Here is a 25,030-nt window from a genome sequence, read left to right on the forward strand (position 1 = left end):
GGCAATCACTTTTTCACACAGGGCCATGTAGGTTTGGATTTTTTTTTTTTCCCTTAATAATAAAAACCTTCATTTAAAAACTGCATTTTGTGTTTACTTGTGTCATCTTTGTCTAATATTTAAATTTGTTTGATGATCTGAAACATTTAAGTGTGACAAACATGCAAAAAAATAAGACATCAGGAAGGGGGCAAACACTTTTTGTCCCCTCAGGAAGGGGGCAAACACTTTTTCACACAACTGTATGTATATGTATATATATGTATATATGTATATGTATATATATGTATGTATATATATGTATATATGTGTATGTGTGTATATATATGTGTATATATATGTGTATATATGTGTATATATATGTGTATATATGTGTATATATATGTATATATATGTGTATATATATGTATATATATGTGTATATGTGTATATATATGAATATATATATGTGTGTATATGTGTGTATATGTATATATGTATATATGTATGTGTATATGTGTATATGTATATATGTATGTGTATATGTGTATATGTATATATGTATGTGTATATATGTATATGTATATATGTATATATGTATGTACATATGTATGTATGTATGTATGTATGTATGTATGTATGTATGTATGTATATATGTGTATGTATGTGTATATATGTGTATATATGTATGTATATGTGTATATATGTATGTATATATGTATATATATATGTGTATATATATGTGTATATATATGTGTATATATATGTGTATATATATGTGTATATATATGTGTATATATATGTATATATATGTGTATATATATGTATATATATATATGTATATATATATTTGTGTGGAATTGGTATTTCTGTGTATCAGACATGACTGCAGCCAATGACTCTTCCTCAGAATCCATCTCCTTTAGGCGGTCTGGCAGCGATCCAGTAGCTCAATCCTCAGTGTGAGTCCCTGAGATGGAGGACAGGGCACATGTTTGCAGGCAGATTGCACATTTGAGGGAATAAATTGCCTCGCAGAGGACCAGACTCCACATTGTCTATTCCACTCTGTGTTCCTTTGCCTTTAAATATGTTTGTTGAAGACCTGTCATCTGCAGTTTCTTTTATTTCTCTTCAAGGCCTGCTCATTTCATGGTGTCTGGTGGCGAGGCTCAGCCGGATGGTCTGTGTCCGGAAGTGAACATGTGGTAGTGTTTAACTTTGTAATGCCGTGGGTTTTATGGACGTCTTGAGGGAGATATCTCATGGAAGGCAACCAGAATGGTGATTCTGGGCCAGCAAACAGACTGGATGTCCAAGTGTTGGAGAACTCTTGTTATCATAGAGCCTCCCGAGGGTATACCTCAGTCCAAGGCCCACAGAGAAGGCTTAAAATGGATGCCAAGTCGTTGTTAATAAGCCAAACATGTTTTTGCTCAAATATTCGTGTGTTTTTCCAGTGGAACCTTTATCAATTTGGTGACTCCTTTTGGCACGGGACGAGCTTAAACTCCTCCTCGGTTAACGCTATGTGTAACAGTTTCGCTCATCAGGGACTTCTCTTCATGTGGCTATGTTGGCTCCAATGAATCTTTCATGTGTTATGTTAAAACGTAATTTTGAAACACTTCCTCCTTGACATTCTTCTCAAGGCTCTTTACCCTTGTGAGTTATTATATTACAACAAATCAACGTGCAAAAAACAAACCATGTATAATTCATTGTTACATCTCTCTTCTCAAACTTGTATGGCTGGTATCAAATCAGAAGCATTTGACCCTACTATTTTCCTTAGAGGACCATCTGGTCCAAGAATCATCAATGCTGCAGTTGAGCTCTGCATAGCACAGTCAGTTCAAATTGTATTATTTCTACAGATTTTCAGATTGTTCCCGTTCCCATCCTGACCCTTCACCTTATCATTTATTCATCAATTAACATCAATTAACAAATGGTTCTCTTGTTATTGGCTTGAAATTTAGATTATGTTATTTATTTTTAAACTGACAGATTAATATAGAAATAACACATCTCTATGTGATGTGACTTTATGTCACAATCGTATGAAATGGCTTCAGGGAAACCAGTGAGCTGCCAAAAGACCCTCCCACACGGTTCCCATCACAAATGGCTCTTTACTGAGTAATTGTTTGAGGGATTTAATGAATAAATATACATCTGTGCACAATGGATGGTTTTGTTGTCAGAGTATTACATTTTAGCCACCGGGCAATTCGTAAAGCACGTTTAAATGTTGGCAAGGACTTTGATCAGCTGTTATGGCCCTACACTGTTGGACAGGTAAGCTTTCTTGGCAGAAACAAAAGAAACTATTAGATTGACGTACATTCCCAAAGTTACATTTTGATCTAGATTACAATTTTCTTGGCCAATTCCCATTATTATCCATCCGCGCCAACGACAGCTGTGGCCGGAAGTATATGTTTTTAGGTTGTCAAAGGTCAGGGTCACAGCAACCTCAAGTGAGTCCTATTCTCTTGAAGGCAATTTGTCAGGAAGGCCGTGAGCGAATTACTACAAGTTTGGCAATGATTTGACGCAATGATTAGCTGATGAGGTCATTTATCTGAATTTTGCTCTTTCCAATTTTTTGTCATGGAACTAGAATTGACAGCAAGTCTGCACACTAACTTTTTTCAACACTGTCCCAAATATTCTAAATGTTATCGTTCTACTTGTAGTGGTTATTTGCATAAAACACACAATTCATATGGTTCAGAAATACATTATTGCGTTCTCATTTAAATATCTTATTTTATTTAATAAAAAAAGTCTTGGCATTATTAGTTTTAACTATATATTAAAAGCTTCTTAGAGCTTATTAGAGCTAGTGTTAGGGAATAAACAGGTCATAATTCCCTCTCTGATATGTATTTCATAATGCTGTGAAAATATCTCCTTCAAAACAAATGCTAACCCTAACTCTTATATAGGTTTCCAAAAACTACATTTTACAAGATTACATTTGAGTACATCATAATAGCGTTAGAATCTACCTTCGCTCAATACTTTGTTTTACAAAGCAGAGCTTGAATGCATCATAATCAAGTAAATGTAACCTCCGTTAACGTTAGCTGTTGGCTCAGTTACAACCATGACCTTCGAATTGAATTGTGATTCGCATTCAAGAATTGAATTAGCAGCATGCATGGGAATAAATTACGATATAATATCTGATTCAGCTGGTTGTTTGAAATGTTTTTCCTCTTCCATGTTTTATTTTGGACTTTCATTCGTTACAGATTACTGGATGTATGTCGTCTTTACTCGCGCTGAGGAACCACCACCCCAATGACATGTTGTGTGTGTGTGTGACTGTGACGTTACTGTCTGTGCCGCTGTGTGCCGATATGAAACTATCATGCGGCACACGTGTGTAAATGTCAGCCAGTCATACACAATCAGCTGAAAACCGTCTGGTTTCGAACGGCTGCTGATAGAACGTGCATCTATTTTTAACAAAAACAAACTTTTGTCAAATTGAAGCTCAACCTAATTATGATGCCAAGTGGAACTTGTGATTTTTAGTAACTTTTACATTTTGGAGACATTAATAAAACTTGCTTTATTGTTGTGGCCAACCATCTGGTTGAAATATGCCACAAATCATGCTCTCCACACACCTGGGACTCAGTCTAGTGTGGCAACTCCAATGTGTGCAAGCCCTCCAGGGCCCATCAGTCCACATGCAGTGCTCAGAGGAAACGTGGCATAATTGAGTCGGCCAGCAAACACTGGAGCAGACACCAGCCAACTGATGCCTCTACTCATTGCACAGCGGTAGAGCTCTGAGCTGTATGATGGCATCAGAAAGGAATGTGCCTGTTTCAAATTATTAAAGGCACTGCTTTTTCTGTTTAATTTGAGATAGAAGAGACAGCTGAGGTACTGACGAATGGGCTGAGAGCACCCTGCTGAGAGTGTAAGGTACCTAGGTGAGAGATTCAAGTGGCAGCAGAGAAAAGAGAATGGTTTAAGAGAACAATTTAGTACCGCAAGCAGCCAAATCCCCCTTCTAAGTTTAATTTGCCCTCTGTCTGCGGGCCATTCTCTGAGGGAGATCATTGTTTCCTCTTGTTTTATTTTTGCTTGCTCACCAGTTTCTTTGTCCAAGGCATGATTCCTTGGGCCTCAGTGGCTACTGACTCAGTTTATGTGAGTCAGGATATTGTGGCTGTGATGTTGTTGTCATTGGATTTATTTATGAAGTTATCAATATTTATTGTCTACTTTTGGTGGGTTTGGATGAAGTCTGAGAGAAAATTGCTGACACTGAAACATGACAATTCATATCTGCCAGTCTTAAATTAAAGGCATCATCAAATACTAACCGCGGGCATCGGTTTTTTCATATCTTATTTTGTGAAAGCAGGTGAACACATTGGCGTTATAACAGGCAGCAATTGGGGAACTTTGTTAACGGCATTTTAAAAAAACAACACTTTCATCCCTATTTAACTCCACTGAGTTACCAAGTAAAGAGGGCATTTGTGGCTCAGAGGTAAGAACCAGTTCGAACCATATAAATGCAAGTCCATATACCATCCATATCTGAAGCTGTGCAATTATATGGCGAAAAAATGCCACTTTAATTGAAACTTGACTTGATCTTTGTCAGGCCAAAATGGCATCTGTCCACCTTTCCTACATCACTTGTGACACAATTCTATGCACTTAGATGTATTGATCTTAATTATTTATTTGAGGATTCACTAATGCTCGTAAGTGCTAATAAAGTCCTGATAAAGATTGAAGCAAAATACTGTCCAATGAAAGTGTTGTAAATAAAAGTGTGTGAGATTTTACACATTACAGGCACTAATCAAAGGGTCGTGTCCATTTTTTGGCGAGCAAAGCCCTCGCCATGTTGCTCCTGCTAAGCCATTGGCTGATGTGTATCCCAGAGCTCCACTGAGTTTGAAGGTGATACAGCGTTTTGTGTATCACGGTCGGTGTAGAGTAACATTTAGAGTGCAGAGTCTTGTCAGCCTCTAAGAAAATCAAACCACAGCATTGGTACATACTTGAACCATTTGTACCCCTACTTAATACAGTAAACAACTGCATCCCTGATGTCATGTTTTGACAGAAAGCATTGGAGTTAGGCAGGTGCCTTCAGCATTGCTTCTTCTGGCTGCCCAGGAGATGTTGCCTCTTTGATTGTTTCTTTAAATATGCAAGACAGTGCTGAGGGAGCAGATTGTGTGTTCTAGATTTCCTGGGAGACTCCCACCTTGGGCTTGAACAGAGCAGTTGTGATGATTAGCAACAGAGTGTGCTGCCTCTCCCATAAGCCACCGGGAGGAGAGGGATGGGTCGAAGGCGTCTTGTTTCTCATATTGGTGCCTCCTCTATGATATTCACTCATCTTCAGTACTGTGATTACAGTTAGAAATGTTGACCTTTTGTCCTGTACATGTGCATCTATGTTTTTAGAGCTTGATGTTATTGAAGTGTAATTGAAGAGTAATACACGCTGACCTGTGGTGTTTCCCCAGAGTGTGGCCTCGATACGGTCTTCATTAGGACAACAAAGGTCTCTTCATTCTTGAACCAATTTGTTATTGTGTTCATTCGTGTAACAGAGACATAATGCCACTTTCTGGGATTGTGGGGGGTAAAACAATTATCTCCTCAGCTCGAGCGAGTTGACAAACAGGGCCTGAGGGGAGAAACTGTGCTTCTCAACCATCTACCCACTGTCACAATGACAGAAATGCTGGCACATGCAAACAAATGAAGAGGGGGAAGTCATCCGCAGGACTGTGCTCTGATAGTACAGCTGATGATGTTGCATATTATGTAGTTCCATCATAATGTGGAAGGGGGGGGGGGTCTGTCATCAATCACATCTGCCTTCAAACAAGCCGATGTTATACCATATGTGCAGTGGCCTTACAAATGCAAAGCTGGATGCAAATAATGTAATATTATTGTTGCCATTCAGTTTATGTTAGCAATGTGTTATGTGAGAGCAATTGTGGTTTATCTGTTTGATATAACATCTTGTTTAAGACATAGGACGGCTGTATTTTCTACATTGTGATACATCATATTCAGTGTTGGATGCAGGATGCATCATGAAGTGGCTCAGTTAAGTAGCCTATCAAATGTTTCAGCAGTTTTAGCTCAAAAAGTACCTTTTTTGTTTATCTTTTGTACGTTTTATTGAGAGAAGAGTGTTGTGGAACCAAAAAGCTGATGTCTGGAGACTATGGTTTTTAATTGGTTCGGGCTATCTGTTGCCATCGAACCAATCGCTGCCCGTCAGCTCAGGCTTTAATATGCATTAATGTATTGAGATTCTCATCTATGTCAATTTTTTGTTTTTTTTCTGCAGTGAAAAAAGATGTAAAAGATGAGACTGATGACAGAATGCAGCAATTCAAGAAAAAGGCGAAAGAGCTTCGTATCCTGGATTCCAAAACCGCACAGAATCTTTGTAAGTATATAGTTATGTTATATTTATAGAATATTTAAAGCCACTAAGCACAGGTTTAACACCATTAGTTCATGAAGTACTTTATTCTTTTAACCATGACCTTTGATGTCAGAAATGTCAGTGTTATTTTCCATGACCCCCCGGGCCCTTTCATTCCCCCATGAACAGCTCAACAAAGCTGTTTGTGGGAAACAAACAGTAGAAAGCCCTCAATAGTGATCGTGTTTCACTAAGCCCATTGGGGAAATGTTTTCCTGGCAGTTGTTTAGCGGTCATCACAAGTACATATAGATTGTGTCCAAGTTACCTGTATGTAATCATGTGTAAAGCACATTCCTACAAGGACTGAGCACTGATGCTACATGATTTTCAATCCCCAGGAGCTTAAGTGGTCTACATGTTTAGTTGATAATGGTGCACAGCTTTTACCTCACTTTTGTTGTGGTGGATGGAACAGTTTTTCGTTTGGGGATCATTTCAGGTTTGACGCAAATGATCTGCAAAAACATTCTGCCTTAGACTTTCACTACCAGCTCAACCCATGCACCTTCTCTCTTCCATGAGAACCTCCTTGATCCCAAATCCATGAAATGTGTGTATGAATTCACTACACAGAAAAATTGACTGGCAGCCTTCTTTTGATTGGTGGCTAGAGCATTTCTCATTGTTTCCCCAACTCTTTGGGATTTCCTCTGCAGCCTTGATATCCTTTACCTCTCAGATACAATGTTGAATACTAACACCTTATGAAATATGCATGTTATATGCTAAGATTACAGGTCACCCTCCTTCGCAACCCTTATCCCACCCTCTTTGCTTTCTTCTTTAAAAGACGAGTAGAGAGGTATGCAATTCATCATTTTCAGGTGACATCACGGTTTTATGGGAACGCCCCCCTGGAGGGCAAAACAAAGCTGCCTTCCACTGCCCACCAACGATGGCTCAGCTTTTACCACACTGACAGATAGTTTTTGTTCAATTTGATGCACAAACCAAAGAGGAGACAAGCCTGGGCTGTGTTTCTACCGAATCCCAGCTCAGAGCGAAAAAGCCAGAGAGGAGGAGATTGTTGGATTTGTGCAATTAGACGTGCCACTGTCCCGAGCAAGAACACTTCTGCTAAACCTGCCATGCAAATCAAATCACACTAATTCCTCCTTCTCCAGCTACCCAGCCTATCAATGGTGCATCATTTAATCTGTTGGAGTATAGTTAACTGGAAAATTGGAAAAATGTTCACAGCAAGAAATTAACAATCCAAAAATTGAAAATGTAAGCCAAGACATAATTTGGACATTTGGACAATGATCGTATTTTTTTTAATGTGCAAAACATACAAATAATACACTCTCCTCATAGCTACAAGTCTCCATTGACAGAAACAGTAATTCTACCTCACTGATCATTGAAATCGGTGATATTTCATTCACTCGGCAGAAACATTAACACATTAACACTGTCTTGGTTAGTCTTTCCATGTTTCCAACAATCACCAACTCTGGTTTGGTTGAAATCACTCTTTGATTTACTGTTAGATGTGAGAATATGCATGCTCTGCACGCTGTTTCCCCACTCACAAGATGTTTGCAACCAAAGGTTGGTAGCTAATTAGCACACATCTTCGCTTTGACGATGGATCATTTCTTGTCATATACCTCCTCAACAGCATTATCAGCCCATCCAGATGATCGGAAGTACTGGTAACTGTCTGTACTTTAGTACGCATTCATCTTGGCAGCGGTATACGGGATGGATTCTTCAAAATGACATATGTAATCATCAAGTACAGCTCTGGCAGGGACCTAGCTGTTTATAATGATTGAAATACAGCAGCAGATGCTGTATATGGGTCACTCGTGCCTCAGGCTTGCAGTTTGTTTCTTTTTTTTCTCTTTTGAGAGGTGATCTAAATACTTGCGTGTTGCAAATGATAACAATTTGACAGGCTTGAGTCACGTGACCCAAAACTATGAATGGCATACCGTAGAATGGGGTGAGTATTTTTCGGTTGGATAAATTCCTGTACCCTGTTGATGGGGACTGGAAGCAAACTAGAATATTAAATTAAGTTGCACTTGTGTAGGGCTGTGACAATGTTGGTATGTGTCACTGCCATCTTTGATTACAGCCCCAGCAGATGGGCTTCGAATTTGGCATGAAGCAAAGACAAGTGTAGACAATCTCACCTCCAGAATGGCAATAGGTGGAAGGCATGTGGTCCTACACAACTACACTGCTCCCCCGGGTCGTAGCAATATACTGAAGCATCCATGATCATATGCACTGCCCGGAGAACCCTCTAAGCTCCCTTTTCAATTGTGATGTGTGTTGATATTGAAGGTTCAGTGACTGGGATGGGTAGCGGGACGCAATTAATGATTGTGATGCCAGTGCCACTTCATGTATTCTGGTATAATGATTACCACTTTCAGCTTTTACAAAGAGCTTCAGTTGAGTTGACTTGTGGCTAAGCCATGTAGATAGATAATTGTAGCTGTCGAAATGAGATGAGACAGCTGCATAGAATACTTATTTCAGTGAACAAAAGAAATTCAGTTTGACTATTATCTTACTTCAGGGATGGTTGCATTAACCTACAGCCACTTTGCAAAGGTTGACGTCAAACATTACACCAAACATGTGGACAATTTTCTTTATATCAGTGGATCATCCATCTAGTTTTGAGTGAACGGTACCTTAATACCAAGTAGACGGTGTCAAATGAAAATATTTGGACTATTTACGTAGGTGAAAATTCTAACATCAAGTACTTAAAACCTGAAAGAAATAACACGATTCCGGTTAAATGATTTGATGCACACTTTAAAGGAGCATAGAGCTGGGCACAGCAACTAGAGCCCAGTTAAGACAACCCATTTTTTACTGTATACTGTATTGAATGCAGATCTTAAATCAAGAACAATCACAATCATGAATTCTCATGTCATTTGAGGAGTTACAGGAAACCTACAAATGTTCCAATAAGCACTTTGATATAGACACACTACCTTAGCTGTAATAGTAAATACTGTGGGTACTAACCTATGTAATGTCCCTTCTGTTTTGTTTGTCATGTTTTGTTTTATTTATTATTATTTCTTTTTAAATTTACTTGACCTTGTTTGTTTGCCAGGTGAATTTGTAATATGTGTGGTGAAAGTGCCTCGTGTAACTATCTGTTATCATTGTTTTCTAAATTTGAAATAAAGACATAAAGAAAAGAAAAAGAACAATCACAATTGAGAAAAATACATAAAAATAATCAGCAATCAGTAAATCATTTCTAGTCTTGAGAAGTTCCGTTGCTAAAACAGAAGCAGAAGCCAGATTGGACATGTTTGTATTTTGGAGATTATGCGCATTGTTTTTTCTGAAATCTTTAATATAAAAAAAATGATTGCGTTAACGTACTGTAGGCTTGAAATGTTTAAAACAATGAAATCAATGACTTCAGAAAAGGACACCTTGTACCTTATACAAGCAAAATTAGCAAATAGCAAAATTTGAAGTAACTTCCTTTCTTGAGTCCATAGTAAATGTAAAAAAAAATAAATAAGTAAATATAGTAAAAAACAATTCATGCTAGTGTGTGTTCATTTTTTTTAAATGTTTTATATGAAAGTGATATAGACACTCTTAAAATAGGTTCATGCCAGCTTTGGCAGGTCTACAGTATATGTGTGCACTGAGGCTCGGCATATATCAGAGATTCTTTGTAAAAGTTCACATTGTTCTCTTACTTATCTTAAACACACTGACTTCCCAAGGCAGCTTCTACAACTAATGTGAGCTCTAGTTGATCGTGTTGTGTTAAACAATTTCCTTGTAGGTATCCCACTATTCCTTAACTTGACACACATCTCTGAGCTGCAACTGTGGAGAACCACTGCGTCACACATTTTGTGTGCAGAGTAGCAAACAAAGTACAATGCCTCTCTAACCAAAGTCACCGCTACTGTTCACTGCCCTTCTTGTGCGCCTCCAGCAACTATATTGCGCCTAAGCAACATCTAAGACGCAGTCTTGGCAGGTGGATATACAGGTGCAGTTTGTTGCCAAAGTGTGTACCAAAACATGCATTAACACACCTCCACCTGCACCTCTTTGCTCATCACAGCACTGTTAGGTTAGCATGCAGCCAGGACCAGACGGGTGCAGGGCGACCACACCTATCACCGACAGCTTCTAGCAAGTTAAAATCCAACTGCTTCTGTAGATGGCAGTGGAAGTGTATTTTTCAGCCCGTAACTCTCTACCTGCCTCTTCTACCACATCTGGATCTACTTCAGTTTGTAATTTACAATATATCCCAGGATTACTTTTGACAACCCTCCCCCAAGAGAACGTTGTATCCAGCTGTTGGTTTCGTATGGGGAGGATATAGGACATATTGAGGTGACACTAATAGATGTATAGCATTTAGACGGCAAACAAGGATGACACTATCAATTTGATGCAAAATAAATCCCAATCAGGAAAACATCATGCTAATGAGGGGAAACATACATAAATATAGATCACAAACATCTTCTTCCTCTTCAGTTCTACAGTTCTGAGTCACCAGAAACCTGACACAGTGAAGCCAGAAAGGTTCATGTCAAGTAAATAAACCTGTGTATTATACCTCACATCAAAAGCAATAGTTGTGGTATATATGCCATGACTATGTACTCAGTAAATGCAGTAAATAGCCTGTGTGATACATAGTCATACTGTGACAAAAAAAAAAGATGCTCTGCTGCGTCTCTGTTTGCTGCGCGTCAAATACAGACATCAGGTCCCGCTGCAGCAGCAGAATAGCAGCTGTTGAGTGAGTCTCCTCCAACTCATTACCAAACCTCCACCTGTGACTTCCACCTGGATACACCATCAGCTCCAATTTCCACTGTAGGCACCCCACCTGGAGAGTGAAACACCCACTCGGCTGTCCCCTGAGGCAAATCCAGTGTGTTTCTTTGTATTCAACAAAACCATATAGCCCTCCCAGATGACACCAGTACAACTAACTTACTGTTATTAACTATTAATAATGTTTCCATTATTGTTCACTTTTTATGACTTTGTATGGCTTTGGCCTCTTTCTACGTTACTGGTAAATACTGATGTTTTCCTTTTGTCAGGGTGACACATACTATCCTGTTGAGGGCCATAAAGTGTATTTGTTTTTCCAAGTGACAAGTTAGGTCTGTGGTCATTTTGTCTGAGTAGCAATGAGTGCTGAAATGTCTCTTTGAACCCTGCGGTCTAATACAAAAAAGGGGAGGAAATGACTCTCTTCTCTCTCCATCACAACAGCAATTTTCTTGGGCTCGTTCCGCCTGCCTTATGAAGAGATCCGGGACATTGTGCTGCAGGTGGACGAGGAAAGACTGAGCGAATCACTCATCCAGGTAAGACTGATGTTCAGTGTGGTGTGTTAGTTTTTTTGCACACACACAAACACACACACTTGTTTTTACCCTCTGAAAAACGTGTGCGCTTTGAGTGGCAGCGAGTGAGGGAGACTTTCTATACACGTTCATGTGAAAACATTTTTTTATTTTATTTCAGTGTCTGGCGCTGAGCTTGGCGACCCCATTTTACACCAACTATGGTCTTTTCCTCCATTCTCATACAGACCATAGAGACCCCCTCATTCATCCTCTTATAATGGATGATGAAGGACAAGGCTTGGCAAAGTCCCCCCAACTCCACCCTCCTTTCCTCTTGCCTTTGTCTTAGACTATAATTGATGAGCTTCCTAAAGGCTTCTTGTTTTTGCTCCCATTTTATTTCAGTTTGTCTTGTCTCAGAGAGCATTAATTGAAAGCAGGACGGCTGCATCTGAGGTAGAGATGCAAAACTTGAGACCAAGATGCACCACTTGAGACCATGAGCCTCAGCTGCAATGATATCAGCTGCTTTGTCCTCGTGTTAAGCACCAAAGCAGTGCTGTTGTCTTTTGTTTATTTCAGAAGTAGGAGGTGTACATTTCAAGAGTGAGCTGTAAATAGAAGATTTCATTTCAATACAATAATGGCAGTGATACACCTTTTGTGTGCAATAATGTGTTTTTGTTTTTTTCAAACCAGCTGGGCATCATTGAAGTGCAGCTTTTAAGCTTAAATTCAGTGGTCTTTCCTGTCTTTAAAAAAAAAAGTAGATACATTAGATACGTTACCTTTGAATTGATATACAGTGAATGTCCTTTCCCACCTGGCTTTTCAACCAACACTTGCACAGGAGCCAGTCTACTCCTACCCTGATTGGATCCCAGAAACGTAAAAGGTGCTGAGGCTACATATATATATTTAGATTTGGCCTATCGAGAGCTACCATGCAAGACTATTATTCTGAGCTCTGATAACCTTTAATTGGCTAGAAATCTGGCAGAAAGTACAGAGTGTATGTTACGAGATGGCAGACCCCCCTCTGCTTTGTGAGGGAGAAAGGAAGTCAAGGTGTTGACCTTTTCCCACCTTCAGCCTTTCCGTAGCAAAATACAGAAAGTGTATATCTGCCAGCAAGACAGCTGTGTCCCCACCAGGGCCTCATTGCACGTAGTCTGGGTGCTTACATGGAAAAGAGCCAATCAATCCACCATCAGGCAGCTAACATTAAACTGACTTTGACCAAGCTACCGACACTAAGCTGGTTTCAATACTACCACAATTCAGCTAGCACAAAGTAAACACAAGGAAAATAGAACCAATCGAAACAAGCTACTCCATCCATTCTCAGATAATGGTTGTGATGCAGTTACTTTGACACAGGCATCCCTGTACCCTTCAATTTCATTTTGTTCATTGTTTAACAAAAAAAACATTTGAATCAATGATGTCTGGGATATGACAAGTGGTCAAGGATAAGTGACAAAAGAAAATGTTTGTTTTATTCTTTCCACATGCAACCACATTTTTGTTCGGGTTGCAATTGTCCCGATTACTTCTTCAATTTTCTTTTTTAATAAATGTGAAGCAGGGCAATGAGGCTGGTTTAAAAAAATGAGGGCTCAACAAAATTCATGAGAAGAAGTGTGAGTCAGCAAAAGCATCTGGGAACCAAGTGTATGTCACAGAGTCCAGGGGGAGGCGGGATGACCAACTGAGTTAACTTATTGGTGCAGAAGGAGCACACGTCTGGCAAGTGTGACGGCTAGATAATGATGCCGAAGACAGATTAAAGATTGGACTGGACAATGATGACAACACTCTATTATTATTAGTAGTAGTAGTAGTGGTAGTATTATTAATATTACTTTACAGTATACCATGTCTCCTCCTTTATGTTTGGAGTTAGCTAATATTGTTAATAATTTTGGTATTTTTTTTACACCCATGTTACAGAATTAAGCTTTAATCCCAATACTTGTTTTAATTTACCCATAGTTATAATTATACCCCTTCAGTTTTGCTCCAACAATATTTTACAATGTTAGCGTATTCAATGTGAGTTGATCACTTGGGATTAAGACACAAAGATATACTATACATATACTGTATATAGGTAAGCATCTTTCACCTTTTGGTTTTGCTCATAACTAAGTAATAACACATTGATTTAACTGTACAAATATGTCCTTGTGTTGGTTTCAATTTTAGACTTTATATTATGTGTTAACGTACTTCGAATTTGAATTGGAGTCATGGAGGCAAAGCATATATAATTGATATGCACTACATTACTTTTATTTAGATAAAAAAGAGAATTGATAATTGTTTATTTCAAGGGGTTTAACTTTACTTGAATTATATTTAATATGTGTCTGAACAGTGTTGAACTGATGTGAATACTTTAGACTGTATTCTTCCTCTATAGCATCTGTACTGTAGTGTTTTAAAATATATTCATGTGATGCTGGGAGCAGTAGGCCACGGCAAATTGTCAATGAAAAAAAGTTGTTTGTGTTTGCTTGACAGACAGCACCATATGAGATTAAAAATGTAGAAACATTTTTAATCTCAATACTACACAATATTGTGAGATACCATTTGGCAAGAACAAGTTTAGATTTGTGTTCATATGAAAAGGTCACAGATTGTATACTTGGACAACCCCCTGTTGAAATAAGAGTTAAATGAGTATAAGCTAAAATCATGCCAAAATGAGCTCACAAATTAAACAAAGGAGTCAGAGACACAGGCCTGAGAAATACAGTTAGAGCAATACAGAGAGAAAGGGGAGCAAAGAGACTTCCTGCTGGGTGACACAGTCCTGAGTGTGGGCTCCATCTGCACCGTGCTCATCTACACTCATTATGCTGATTAATCGCTTTACACCACCCACTCTCAGCCACACGCCAATCACCATTTATCCACATGGACAACTGCACACACATAATGAGTAGGAAGATGCGTCTGAATGGCTTGGGCAACACTAACAGGAAATGCATTTACCATCTTGCTAATGTTAGAAGGAGTAGGCCTGAAATATAGGTAAGTAAATACTGGAGTTGAAATGGTGAAAGAAAGAAGGGCCTAAACTATAGGGTATGTGCAAGATGGAACCTATGTTGCCTTTGATCAGCCATTGCTTAACTACTTGAGTAGTTAAGTCATTGCTTAACTAAAGTGTGCTCTTGTAGTTGTAAGCTACTTTCCACAGTTTTGATAGCTTGTTGCTACCTGTTGCGTTTGTGTTGAATAATTGAAACATATGAAATTGGCTTTGCCAAACAAAAGTGGCCCATTTGATGCCAAATGTCACAATGCTGAGTAGTTACTGATTCACCTACTACTGCAACCTTTATTGACACATGCACCGCTGTAGTTCAGTACCGTTACTCGTATTTTATAACAAAGGTGGTAAACAGGTTGTTGTTTTGATATCCTTTTCTCTTATGGACTGTGCGTTTGTATCTGTATGCGTAGTTGACACACAGTGTTAGGTATTAATGACCACTCCAACCTTGAAAAAGTGATACTGTATTGTACCCGACAGCTCCACAACGCTCTCCTGTATTCATGTACTGTAATGAATCACTCTGATAAACAACGGCTCTGTTTTAACTGACCATATATAGGGACAAAGAATTCAGCCAAGTTCAAATAGCTCCTTTTTCGTTAAGCAAGCGGGTAATTGATAAATGTAGGGAATAGTTTAAATGGAAGGAAGCAAGAGGTGTTTATAATGCATCTAAAACTCTGTAACTCAATCTTATTATCTTCCTTCTCCGTTGACACGTCTAATGTAATGATTTGTCAGCAGAATGTGGCAGTGTGCTGGCCTTGAAAGTACCCCTACAATGTGTCACCCAGGCATAGTGGCTATATAGGAGTTGATTGGCTCTCCTTATTCTGCATTAGGGCCCATCAACGCCTCAGAGATGATGTACACATCCCTGAATGCAGGCAGACAGTCCTGGGCCTCACCATTCATCCAGACACCACATGAAGCCTTGCACGAATCCACACTTATTTCCGTCCCCATGCGACTAGCGTACAAACATGCATACAGCGAGTGCATATGGATAGATGCCATCTGTCATGCCCTCTGTCTTCGAGTCCCTGCTGAATTTTCTCATTTCTCATTTCACCAATGTATGTCAGGTCCATGCAATCTCTCTCTCATTCTTTCTCTCTCCATCTCATTTGCCTCCAATATTCCTAGTGCTGATGGACAAAGGGCACCTTTGTATATTAGGTCAGCTTCATCAAATTCAAAAAGACGTCAGAGCCACCCCACTGCCATACCCTGTAGAACAATGAGATGAAGAGGACAATGAAAGACAATAATGAACGTCGGCTCAATGAAAACAGATTGGGCCTCAGCAAGCTTGGCAAAGGTCTGCTTTTAAAGGGCTGACAGCCTGACAAAGCTATTCATTGCTATTGTTGGCTGGCAACAGTAGCTACAAAGGGAAGGTTCTGTGGCCCTTGTTCGTGTGGGAGAGAGTCAGACACGGGCTCTTCGGCTTCAGGTACCTGGTTGCGTTGTGTTTGCATTTGGTCTTGCACTACATAACGTCCGTCGCCCCTAGATCTTTTTAGAAGCACCCTGGCTAAGTGTACATGCCTCACTCACATTGTTTTAAATCATGATGTGGCCGTTCCTGTGAACCTGCTGTCATTGACTTGAGTTCGCTCTCCTTTGGCGTTTTAATTTCTCCAAAAGTGCCAAAAGCCTAGTAGAAGGCTCAACTAGCATACTAATGGTCTTTGGTCCCATGCTGCATTCCTGCCAGTGGAACACACAGAGGCCAAACAATGGCCAGATTATTAATAAGCACTTGTAGACTTGAATTTTTGATGGTGTATTCAACTGGTACACATGCGGGGGGGTCGCGCATAATGGTTAACTGGAAAGGTAACTATAATGTGATGAGCTGGGAGCATACGTAATTGTAGGCTTGTCTTATAAAATGTATTCATTACCATATTAATTGTATTATTTTGTTATTGTAGCGTCTTAACCATAGGCCGTAGATTTTATTTTATTTTGTTCTGTTGTGGCAATGGTCTCTGGATTTAAAAAAAAACAATAAGTTCAAGTGGCTGACACTGTTGTTATTGTTGTATTACACATGGTTTGCAGTCTCTGGGTGGAACTGTGTCCAAAGCCATTCTTAGGAAGATTTCTTACTTACTGTAGAAGGGATTAAGTGGTATTGGTCTCCAGGAATTTAGATTAATGCTTAACAAATGTACTCTCTAAGCTCTCCAAGCTCTCTCTTTTTGTCTTGCTTATGTTGTTGTTTGTGTGCAATTATTCTCCTGGACTACCTTGCATTCCCTCGTTGCTTAATTGGCTCATCTTGGGAGATGTTACAAAGAAATTACAGTTTACACATTTAAAAATGTCCTACAGTAAATTTCCTACCCTCTTGTAATGCCCCCCCCCCCCAGGCAAATATAAGCTCTTTTTTAAGGTCTAATCAGCTTTTCTACCTCCATCATGCAAAAGCAGGACATTTCTCCTTGTGCACTATATATATCCATTTTGGTTCATCACTACATAGACCTCAGTGGATCAGAGCTAATACACGTTTACAAAGTATATATTGTTGGCAACTTAAGTCGCCCACTGAAGTTCAAAAGTTACATCAAAATACCAGAAGTAAAGTAATTCAAATTCAGACTTCTGCTGCACAGGTACGTAACTTGATTTAAAATGACCCACATCCTGCACATGCCTTCAGGCTTCCCAGGATTTTGTGAGCTCTTTTGGAACAAGGTTTTCAGTGCACTTGACTTGCTTATCTATTTAAAACAAAGGCTTGACTTGAACCCCAAAGAAATTGTGAGATAGAAGGGCTGTGGGTTGGGTGTGGGTTCAGTAATATTTAAACGATTCATATATCTTGCATTGTAACTCTTGAGTCATTCATCTTAACTAAAGTTTGCACTGTAGTACTTTAAATGTGTTTCATGGATATAATGTCATATGTTTTAAATGTATAATAAGCAATCTCTGTGTTTTAAAAGTTCAAATAAGAACAAAACAAAGTAATATAAGTTGAATTATGTCCATATTGTCTTTGTTTGTTGACCAGCTATTATGAAAAGATGCACATTGCAAAACTGGGATTGGGATAATGCACAAATTCAGGCCCACGGGCCAAACGTGACCTGAACCAGTTCCATGTAGCTAAAGAAAGAGAAAGATAGGAATCTAGGGAATTAACAAACCGTAGACACAACACAGACTGAGAATTTATTTCGAACAAACAGTAAGAGCGGTGTTGTAGACTGCTGCTGCAGAGCAGCTCTTGCCCAAGCCGTACCCAGAACGTGTTATGTGATCTAGCTGCTTGAAATGAGGGAGTCATCACTAAATGTTTAAGCACGCCCCGTTTTTGGTGTGTGTGTGGTAAGCTAACTCTAGTCAGTGGATGATATGTCCCTGGGGGCTTGTTTTGTGGAATATCAAAGTGGCTTCTTAATGTTTAATGTCTGCCAGTGTATTTTATATTACCCCATCTCCTTTTCAAAAGGAAAGGCTAATGACTAATACTGCACCGCCGCTATTCATTTGTAATTAGCAGTGCCCTATTCTGTGTGCAAATGCGCTAATATCAAAGAAGTGTAGAGAAGTGTCCAGCGTCTCTTGTATGTAATCTCAGCATGTCTTAATGAGTATATGTGTGCAAATCACAGTGAGCACTCATTGGTTGACATACTCGGGCTTCTGGTAAACATTTGTATTCAGTTTATGACTGAAGATGAGCAGTAGAACGTTGCACATGTTAAACATGTGAACATCAAATCCTGATCAAGTCAAAATGTTGCAACGCTGGAAAAAATAATATAGTTGAACAGGAAAAAAAAAATGCCACAGCACAATGCGTATTTGTATAGTCATATTATACCATATGTGAGAATATATTGCTGGGTCAGACCAACAGCTGTTACAACATATTTTTCATCTCTGTGACCTTTGAGTTTCTTATTCCAATATAAGTGTAGTGGTGAGAACTCACCTACGTGTCTGCTTGCTATTTTACAGCATCTCTGAGGCCCCTATCTCGCTCTGTGTGCACTTGTTGATTTAATATCAAATGTGCAGTTTTGGTATGCACAGTCATATATATATATATATATATATATATATATATATATAAAATGTATATTTGCCTTTGTAGACAGTATCACTATATATAATTTCAGTTTATTTTTAAATTGTATCAAATGACATAGTGTCTGACATGAAACTATAATACGCACTGACGTGGTTGTCTCACAGTAAACATCAGCATCGACAGTTTTCGGCTCTGCACTACTTCTCTTCACCTCACCATGGCAACAACCTTTTCCGCCAGGTCTCACAGGAGTCTTTCGTACTAGCCGTGCTCCACGCTTGTTATTATTGTTTATCCCTCTTGTCAATCACACGGATCACCACGAAGCTCATCCATATGCATGAGCCCGTCGGTTCACGTTGGTGGCTCATTGGCTGCGGGGTCTGGCAGTGCCCATGCCAGCCTTTGTTCTCCGCTGTAACAACAGGTGACTGTAGCAGCCTGGCACATTGTCGGGCATCATTTGCATGGTTAAAAGTGCACATGTGGGGCAAGGTGATAAGTATTGCTGTGCAAGAGCGCCTGTTGGATTAGAGCTTAAGCAGGAGAAACGGGATCCCCCTTGGGCTTAATTGTGGTTTATTTTGGCACACAGCACATAACTGTCTTCGGCATCAAATGCTAATTTAACAATGAAATGCGAAATACATTATGCTGATTAGGGCTGAAAGAATAAGACAGAGAAGGAGGAGAAGTATTGAATAAACAAAGTAAAGGCAGGGGAAAGAGAGGTGTGGCTTGGCACAGCTTGGTACAACATCAAATGTGCCTTAGAAATTGATGGCCAGGACCTCAGGTGCTACATGTACTTTTCACCGATCATCACCACGCTGCTGATCTGTAGCTACAGGGTCCAGGCCAGGCACTTGGTCCTCTGGTTGAATATTGATTAAACTCTCTCTCACACACACAGACACACACATGCATACTTATAGACAAGTTCATGCACAATACAGCACAGCAGTAAAATTTTGATTAGGTGGAGTCCATGCAGCTTCTCCTCAGGCACACTGGGTGCTGTGTTTTCTTAACCGAGTAAAATTAGTTTTCTGTTTTCACTCTCCAATTCAGCGTCTTTGTTTCTGTGACAGATGGCACATCACTCACAGAGACGCTCACAGACGGCACACTCCACAAACAAATTAATTTCTATTACTGTTTTGCATGCTAGCTCTCTTCTCATTTGATTGACAGTCTCATCATATACCAGCACTGCATAAGGATGACTGTACGAGACATTGTCGAAGAAGAATAATCCCAAATGAGAGATGATTTAAATGCGGTGCAGTGAAGTTCCTCCCCTTCTTTCCACCTTTACAACTTGCATATGGCTCGTCTTCATGTCTTAAGCAAAACAGTTTTGTCAGTGTTGATATCATTAAATGAGCATATATGTATTCACATTTTGAAGCATATTCCCCTTGCAGTTAATATATACGATTCATCTCTAAGTCCTGAGGGCTCACAATAGATTCAGGTTAGAGTGGAATACGCTGTTTATGTCTTTCTGTCTCTGTTTTTTTTCTGCCTCTCTTACTCTTTTCTGTCTGTCTCTTTCTTCCCCAAATTCCATCTCTGTGTTTGGCTCTTCTTTCTTTATGTAAACCCCCCTATTTGCTTGGTTAATTTCTCTCTTAATCCTGCTTCACACCTTCACAATCTAAGTAGGTGCTCAGGTGTGCACATTTACAAAAAAAATAAATAAAATCCTCCGTACTTCCTTCTAAAAGACACATTTAATGTCACAGATAATCTGTCAGCTTTTCCAGCCCCAACCCTCAAATTAATCCCTCCCCCCTCTATCTCTCGCTCAACCTTTTTTTTTTTCACCTCCCTCTCACTGCGTTTGTGTCTTTCTTTCTCAGACTACATTTCTCATTTGGTTTAATGCGATTTTAGAATCTGCCACACTCAGTTTGTTGCCTGTCAACATGTCACTGTAGCTTTACTCACAGCGAGGTTTGAGGTGTTTGTGCTGTTTGGCAGGGTGTAGATTCTGTAAGACTACAACGGCCTAACTGATGGCCATTGTTTAACATATTCACCTGTTGGATAAGATTTGGCATTTGTTGCTGTTGTTGTGGTTTGTTTTCCTCTAATATTGAGGTTAAATGTTGCTTATATTCATGAAACATTTATAAGATAACCTGCATTGTTATTGTAAATGCTTAACATTTTTATATAAATCAGATGTTGTAAAATTAACAAAATATTGAGACGAGGAATCCAATATTTTAGAAGGTGCTGCACTCCATTTTACTGAGCATTATCTGTCAAAACTGTCCCCATTCTCGTAAACAAAAACACAACTTGCCTTTGTTCCACATCTTCATTTTTTCAGTTCTGTGGTAGTAACCTTTTGTTTGAGATGGGTGCTGTCTTCACCCACAAACTATTGTGCAAAGTTACTCTTTTCTTTTTTGACTCTTAAGCTCAGTGAAAAAAGAAAAAAATGAAATTCCACATCTTTTTTAGAACTGTCAAGCGTTGGTTTCAGAAGTTACGGTTTTGTAGGATGTTGAGAAGTCTGTCTATTATTTTGTTATTGATTCAAACTGAAGTCTTCACTGATTTGCCATGAGCCAGGTAGGGAGCCTGCTGAGGTGTCACGGCAGGGAGATGGCACTCCCACGTTGCTCCACATCACAAATCATGTTTCTCTATCTCACAAAATTGAGGAGAAAATCAATTAAAAGGAGAAAATCACATCTGTCAAGCACATGGCAGACCTCCTCTTTTGTCCTTGTTGTAGACCTCCCATAAGCCTAGTAGAGAGGAACACAGTTTACTCCGATCATCTTTTCGACATCAGGGGATTTCTTCTTTATTTAACCCGTCTTATTAAAGCCTTTATTGCTCTGAGAAAAGCTTCATCGATTGACGTGTCTAAGATTAAATCTCCAGATCTCTTGGCTTTTATTTTTTATCACTTTGACATTACTGCGTGGAATATGCTTCTCTGGGCTCTAATTATATTTCAAAAGGCAGGGGTCATAAACTAGGTGTGGTACATGTTACATGTCCTGCTCCACACAACAAGGGCACAATTCAACTTGGCTTAATATGGCACAATATAATAAATAGACACCTATACAACATATACCAGCAATTGTTCTTGATCCATATGCGGAGTGGCGCACACTTACTGACATTCATTGTGTGCTGAATACCAAAGCATTTTCACTTTGCACTACATCAGCACCTGCTGTTTTTAACAGCATGCAGTGCTGTAAACTGTATGGTTAACTGTGTGCCGTGTACATGCTTAATACCCCCTCTTATAAACTCGAATCACTGGAAGCTAGTTGACAGCAGCAGAGATCAAAGTGTGTAAGCGAATACCCTACAGATACTGTCATCTTCTACCAATGTTTAGTGAACCGTAACCTGTATCTACCTGTATTACTTTAACCTCACAGCCGCTTCCATTCCTCAAGTATACCTTTCACGGCCTGGTAAGCAGTAAGGGAAATATTCCAGTAATATTTACTTTATATGGTGGTTTTTTTTCTGTATGTGTACCAAAAATGTACAATTCCAAGTTCAAGTGATGGAAAAGCACCAGTAACAGTGTTGTGAGGTTCTCTCAGAGTCCTTCAGTGGACCTGCTGACAGTAAATCTGTAATACATGGATTGAGTATTTTTGTGTAATGATATCTTTAATCTGTTTCAGAAAAGGATAGCAGCCCAAAAACAATTGTCTGAACAATAATCTTGATGGTTATTCTTCAAGTTGAAAGTTGACACATTTTGACAGGCAGGCACATGTCGTGTATTTGGGTCTTTTCACACTGATGGAAATGAATTGTGCGTGTGTATATGTTATTGGACCACCACTGTCCCTGACAAAGATTGATTATGATCTTTCTACTGAGCATGTTCTTGATTGGCAGTTACTAATAATACATATTTTAATGATCACACCCAGAACTTACAAAAGCTAGATTTTGTGAGCCCGATAAAGACGTGCATACCATATATACACCACTGGAAATCTTTTGAGTTGTGACAGTCAGCAGATAAAGAATACATGTCAAAATGAAGGCCATGACTGTTGTTTCAATTTTGAGGCAACTGCCACGCACAGACCCTGACAGCATTTCTGAAGGACAACCTATTGAACGGAGCAGAATACTGAAAAAGTATCCATGTTTGGAACAACCACATTTTGCCGTTTGCGTTGTTGTTAGAAAGCTTTATCTTGGCTTATGTGTTGATATGTTGTGCCTTCATCTTCGCCCAAGGCAGTAAATGAATGTGTATTGCTGCTAGCATACTTCCTGTAATCTCTCCTAGACCACTGTGTGCGTCTGGTGGCCTGTGGTGAGGAGTCTGGCCCAGCATCTTCACCCAGTCTCCCACATTGCCTCACATATGGTGCTGCCTTTGTGTCGATTGTGCTCTATGGGGTCTCTAATAATTAACAAGATGACAGACAAATGAAATGACAAGCACTAGGTGGATTCGATTTTCCATTACCCTGTCTTCATTTAGCTGTAGCATTTTGAAATGTTGTAATTTCACCGCAAAACTTCCAATCCATTATAATGTAATTACAAAAGCCACTTTGGAAATGGCAAATCCAATGAATGTTAGTAGTTCTGTGTGAATGCAAGTTTTTATATGTCATCATAGTTTTCTGCATGCTGACAAATGAAAACAAAGTTGTTTCCCAGAACAACATACATCATAGAAATGGGCTGAATTACATTCACCAGGCTCAGCCAAGGGGACCTCGGATCAGAATTATGTTATTTTTCTTTTGCCTTTCCCTTATGAAGAAGTAATCGGGCATACTGTATGAAACAGCATCAGGAAAAGTTTCTTTGCAAAGGTCATGAGTGAATAATTAACAACATTAGCTTTGTGCTGAATACAAAATATATGCATTGCTCTCAACCAAAAGGAGAATAAAAAAGGGAACCCGTGTGCCCAGTCATCATTTAACTCCATAAATCCATCCTTACAAATCCAATTACACAAATATGTTTCTTTTTTTTTACTTCCTTATATCATCAACAATCCTTTCTGCTTCAGCTGATATGATCAAAAGCCTTCATTATCATGGCACCATCGCTTGCCGCAGACCCTAATTGGAGCTTCAGCGAAAGCAAGCAACATTTGATATAATGGCTCCCTCCCAAACAGGAATGCCAGGCCTGCATTATGGCTTACTTTTTATATTGCTGCATTCCCTGAGGGAAGGATAGCGATGTCATCATTAGTGGGCAATAGACACTGGCCGTGGTGCTGAGGTCTATAGAGTGGTCAGCCAGGGCCGTGGCCCAGCAGCAGTGTCTACTCTCTGTTTTTCTTGTCTGGGCTCCCATCTGGTCACGTGACCCTGCGCCAGCCTGCTTCCGCTGAATACATTTGGGGAGCTAATGAGGAGGGAAGCTTTGTGAAGACCTGGAAAAGGGCACCTCTTCCTCTTATTCTCCTCTGAGAAAAAAGAGGGAAAAGTTGCCGTGGTCAATTTTATTAACTTGGCTGACCTTCACACAAACAATTAACATTTACAGAAAACACAGTCCCTCCCATTATCTTCCTCATCTTCATCTTAATCTTCAACCTTACCACCAGCAGCATCTTTTTTTTTTTCTGCTTCTGCAAGGGGAATTTAACAGACAAGTAGCAAATTAATGGCAAAACCGCTGCATGTGCTTTCAAGACAATTGCAATGTAGCGTGGATTATACAGTAAAGGTCAGTTATCTAAAGGTCCCTGACATGTTCGGTAATTGGCTAAGGGCCACCACAGTAACAAGCCAACAGTGAGCAGTGGATTAATATCCTCCTATCAGACCACCAGAAAACCTCCATGCATTCTCACTGAAATCTGGGCTAATAAAGATAGAGACATAGGATGGGAAATATTTAAGGAAGTTTTCCATATAATCTGTATTAATTTACCAATGTATGACAAGTCTTATTGTACATGTATTTACAGTAATTGCTCTTCCGTGGTTTTAGAAAAATGCCCCCAAGGGCACATACTTGTTTAATAGTTGTTCGGTTAGCTAACTGTATAAGGTGAATAGGATCACACACACATCAGATTTGCTTGGTTGGACTCTTCTCTCCTGCTACT

The 25,030-nt window shown here is 39.4% G+C and overlaps 1 protein-coding gene across 1 annotated transcript in view; it reads left to right on the forward strand.

Annotated features, from left to right (window-relative positions):
* The window catches only part of diaph2 (diaphanous-related formin 2), a 375,865-nt gene that overhangs the window by 216,019 nt on the left and 134,816 nt on the right, over positions 1-25,030 (forward strand). The window contains exons 20-22 of the mRNA XM_031862465.1: positions 6,342-6,443; positions 11,739-11,833; positions 11,994-12,121. Coding sequence (XP_031718325.1) covers positions 6,342-6,443; positions 11,739-11,833; positions 11,994-12,121 — 325 coding nt within the window. The remainder of the gene's footprint in view (positions 1-6,341; positions 6,444-11,738; positions 11,834-11,993; positions 12,122-25,030) is intronic.

Source organism: Anarrhichthys ocellatus, unplaced genomic scaffold, assembly GCF_004355925.1.
Source record: "Anarrhichthys ocellatus isolate YVR2014 unplaced genomic scaffold, GSC_Weel_1.0 scaffold27, whole genome shotgun sequence".
In the NCBI taxonomy this organism is placed as follows: domain Eukaryota; kingdom Metazoa; phylum Chordata; class Actinopteri; order Perciformes; family Anarhichadidae; genus Anarrhichthys; species Anarrhichthys ocellatus.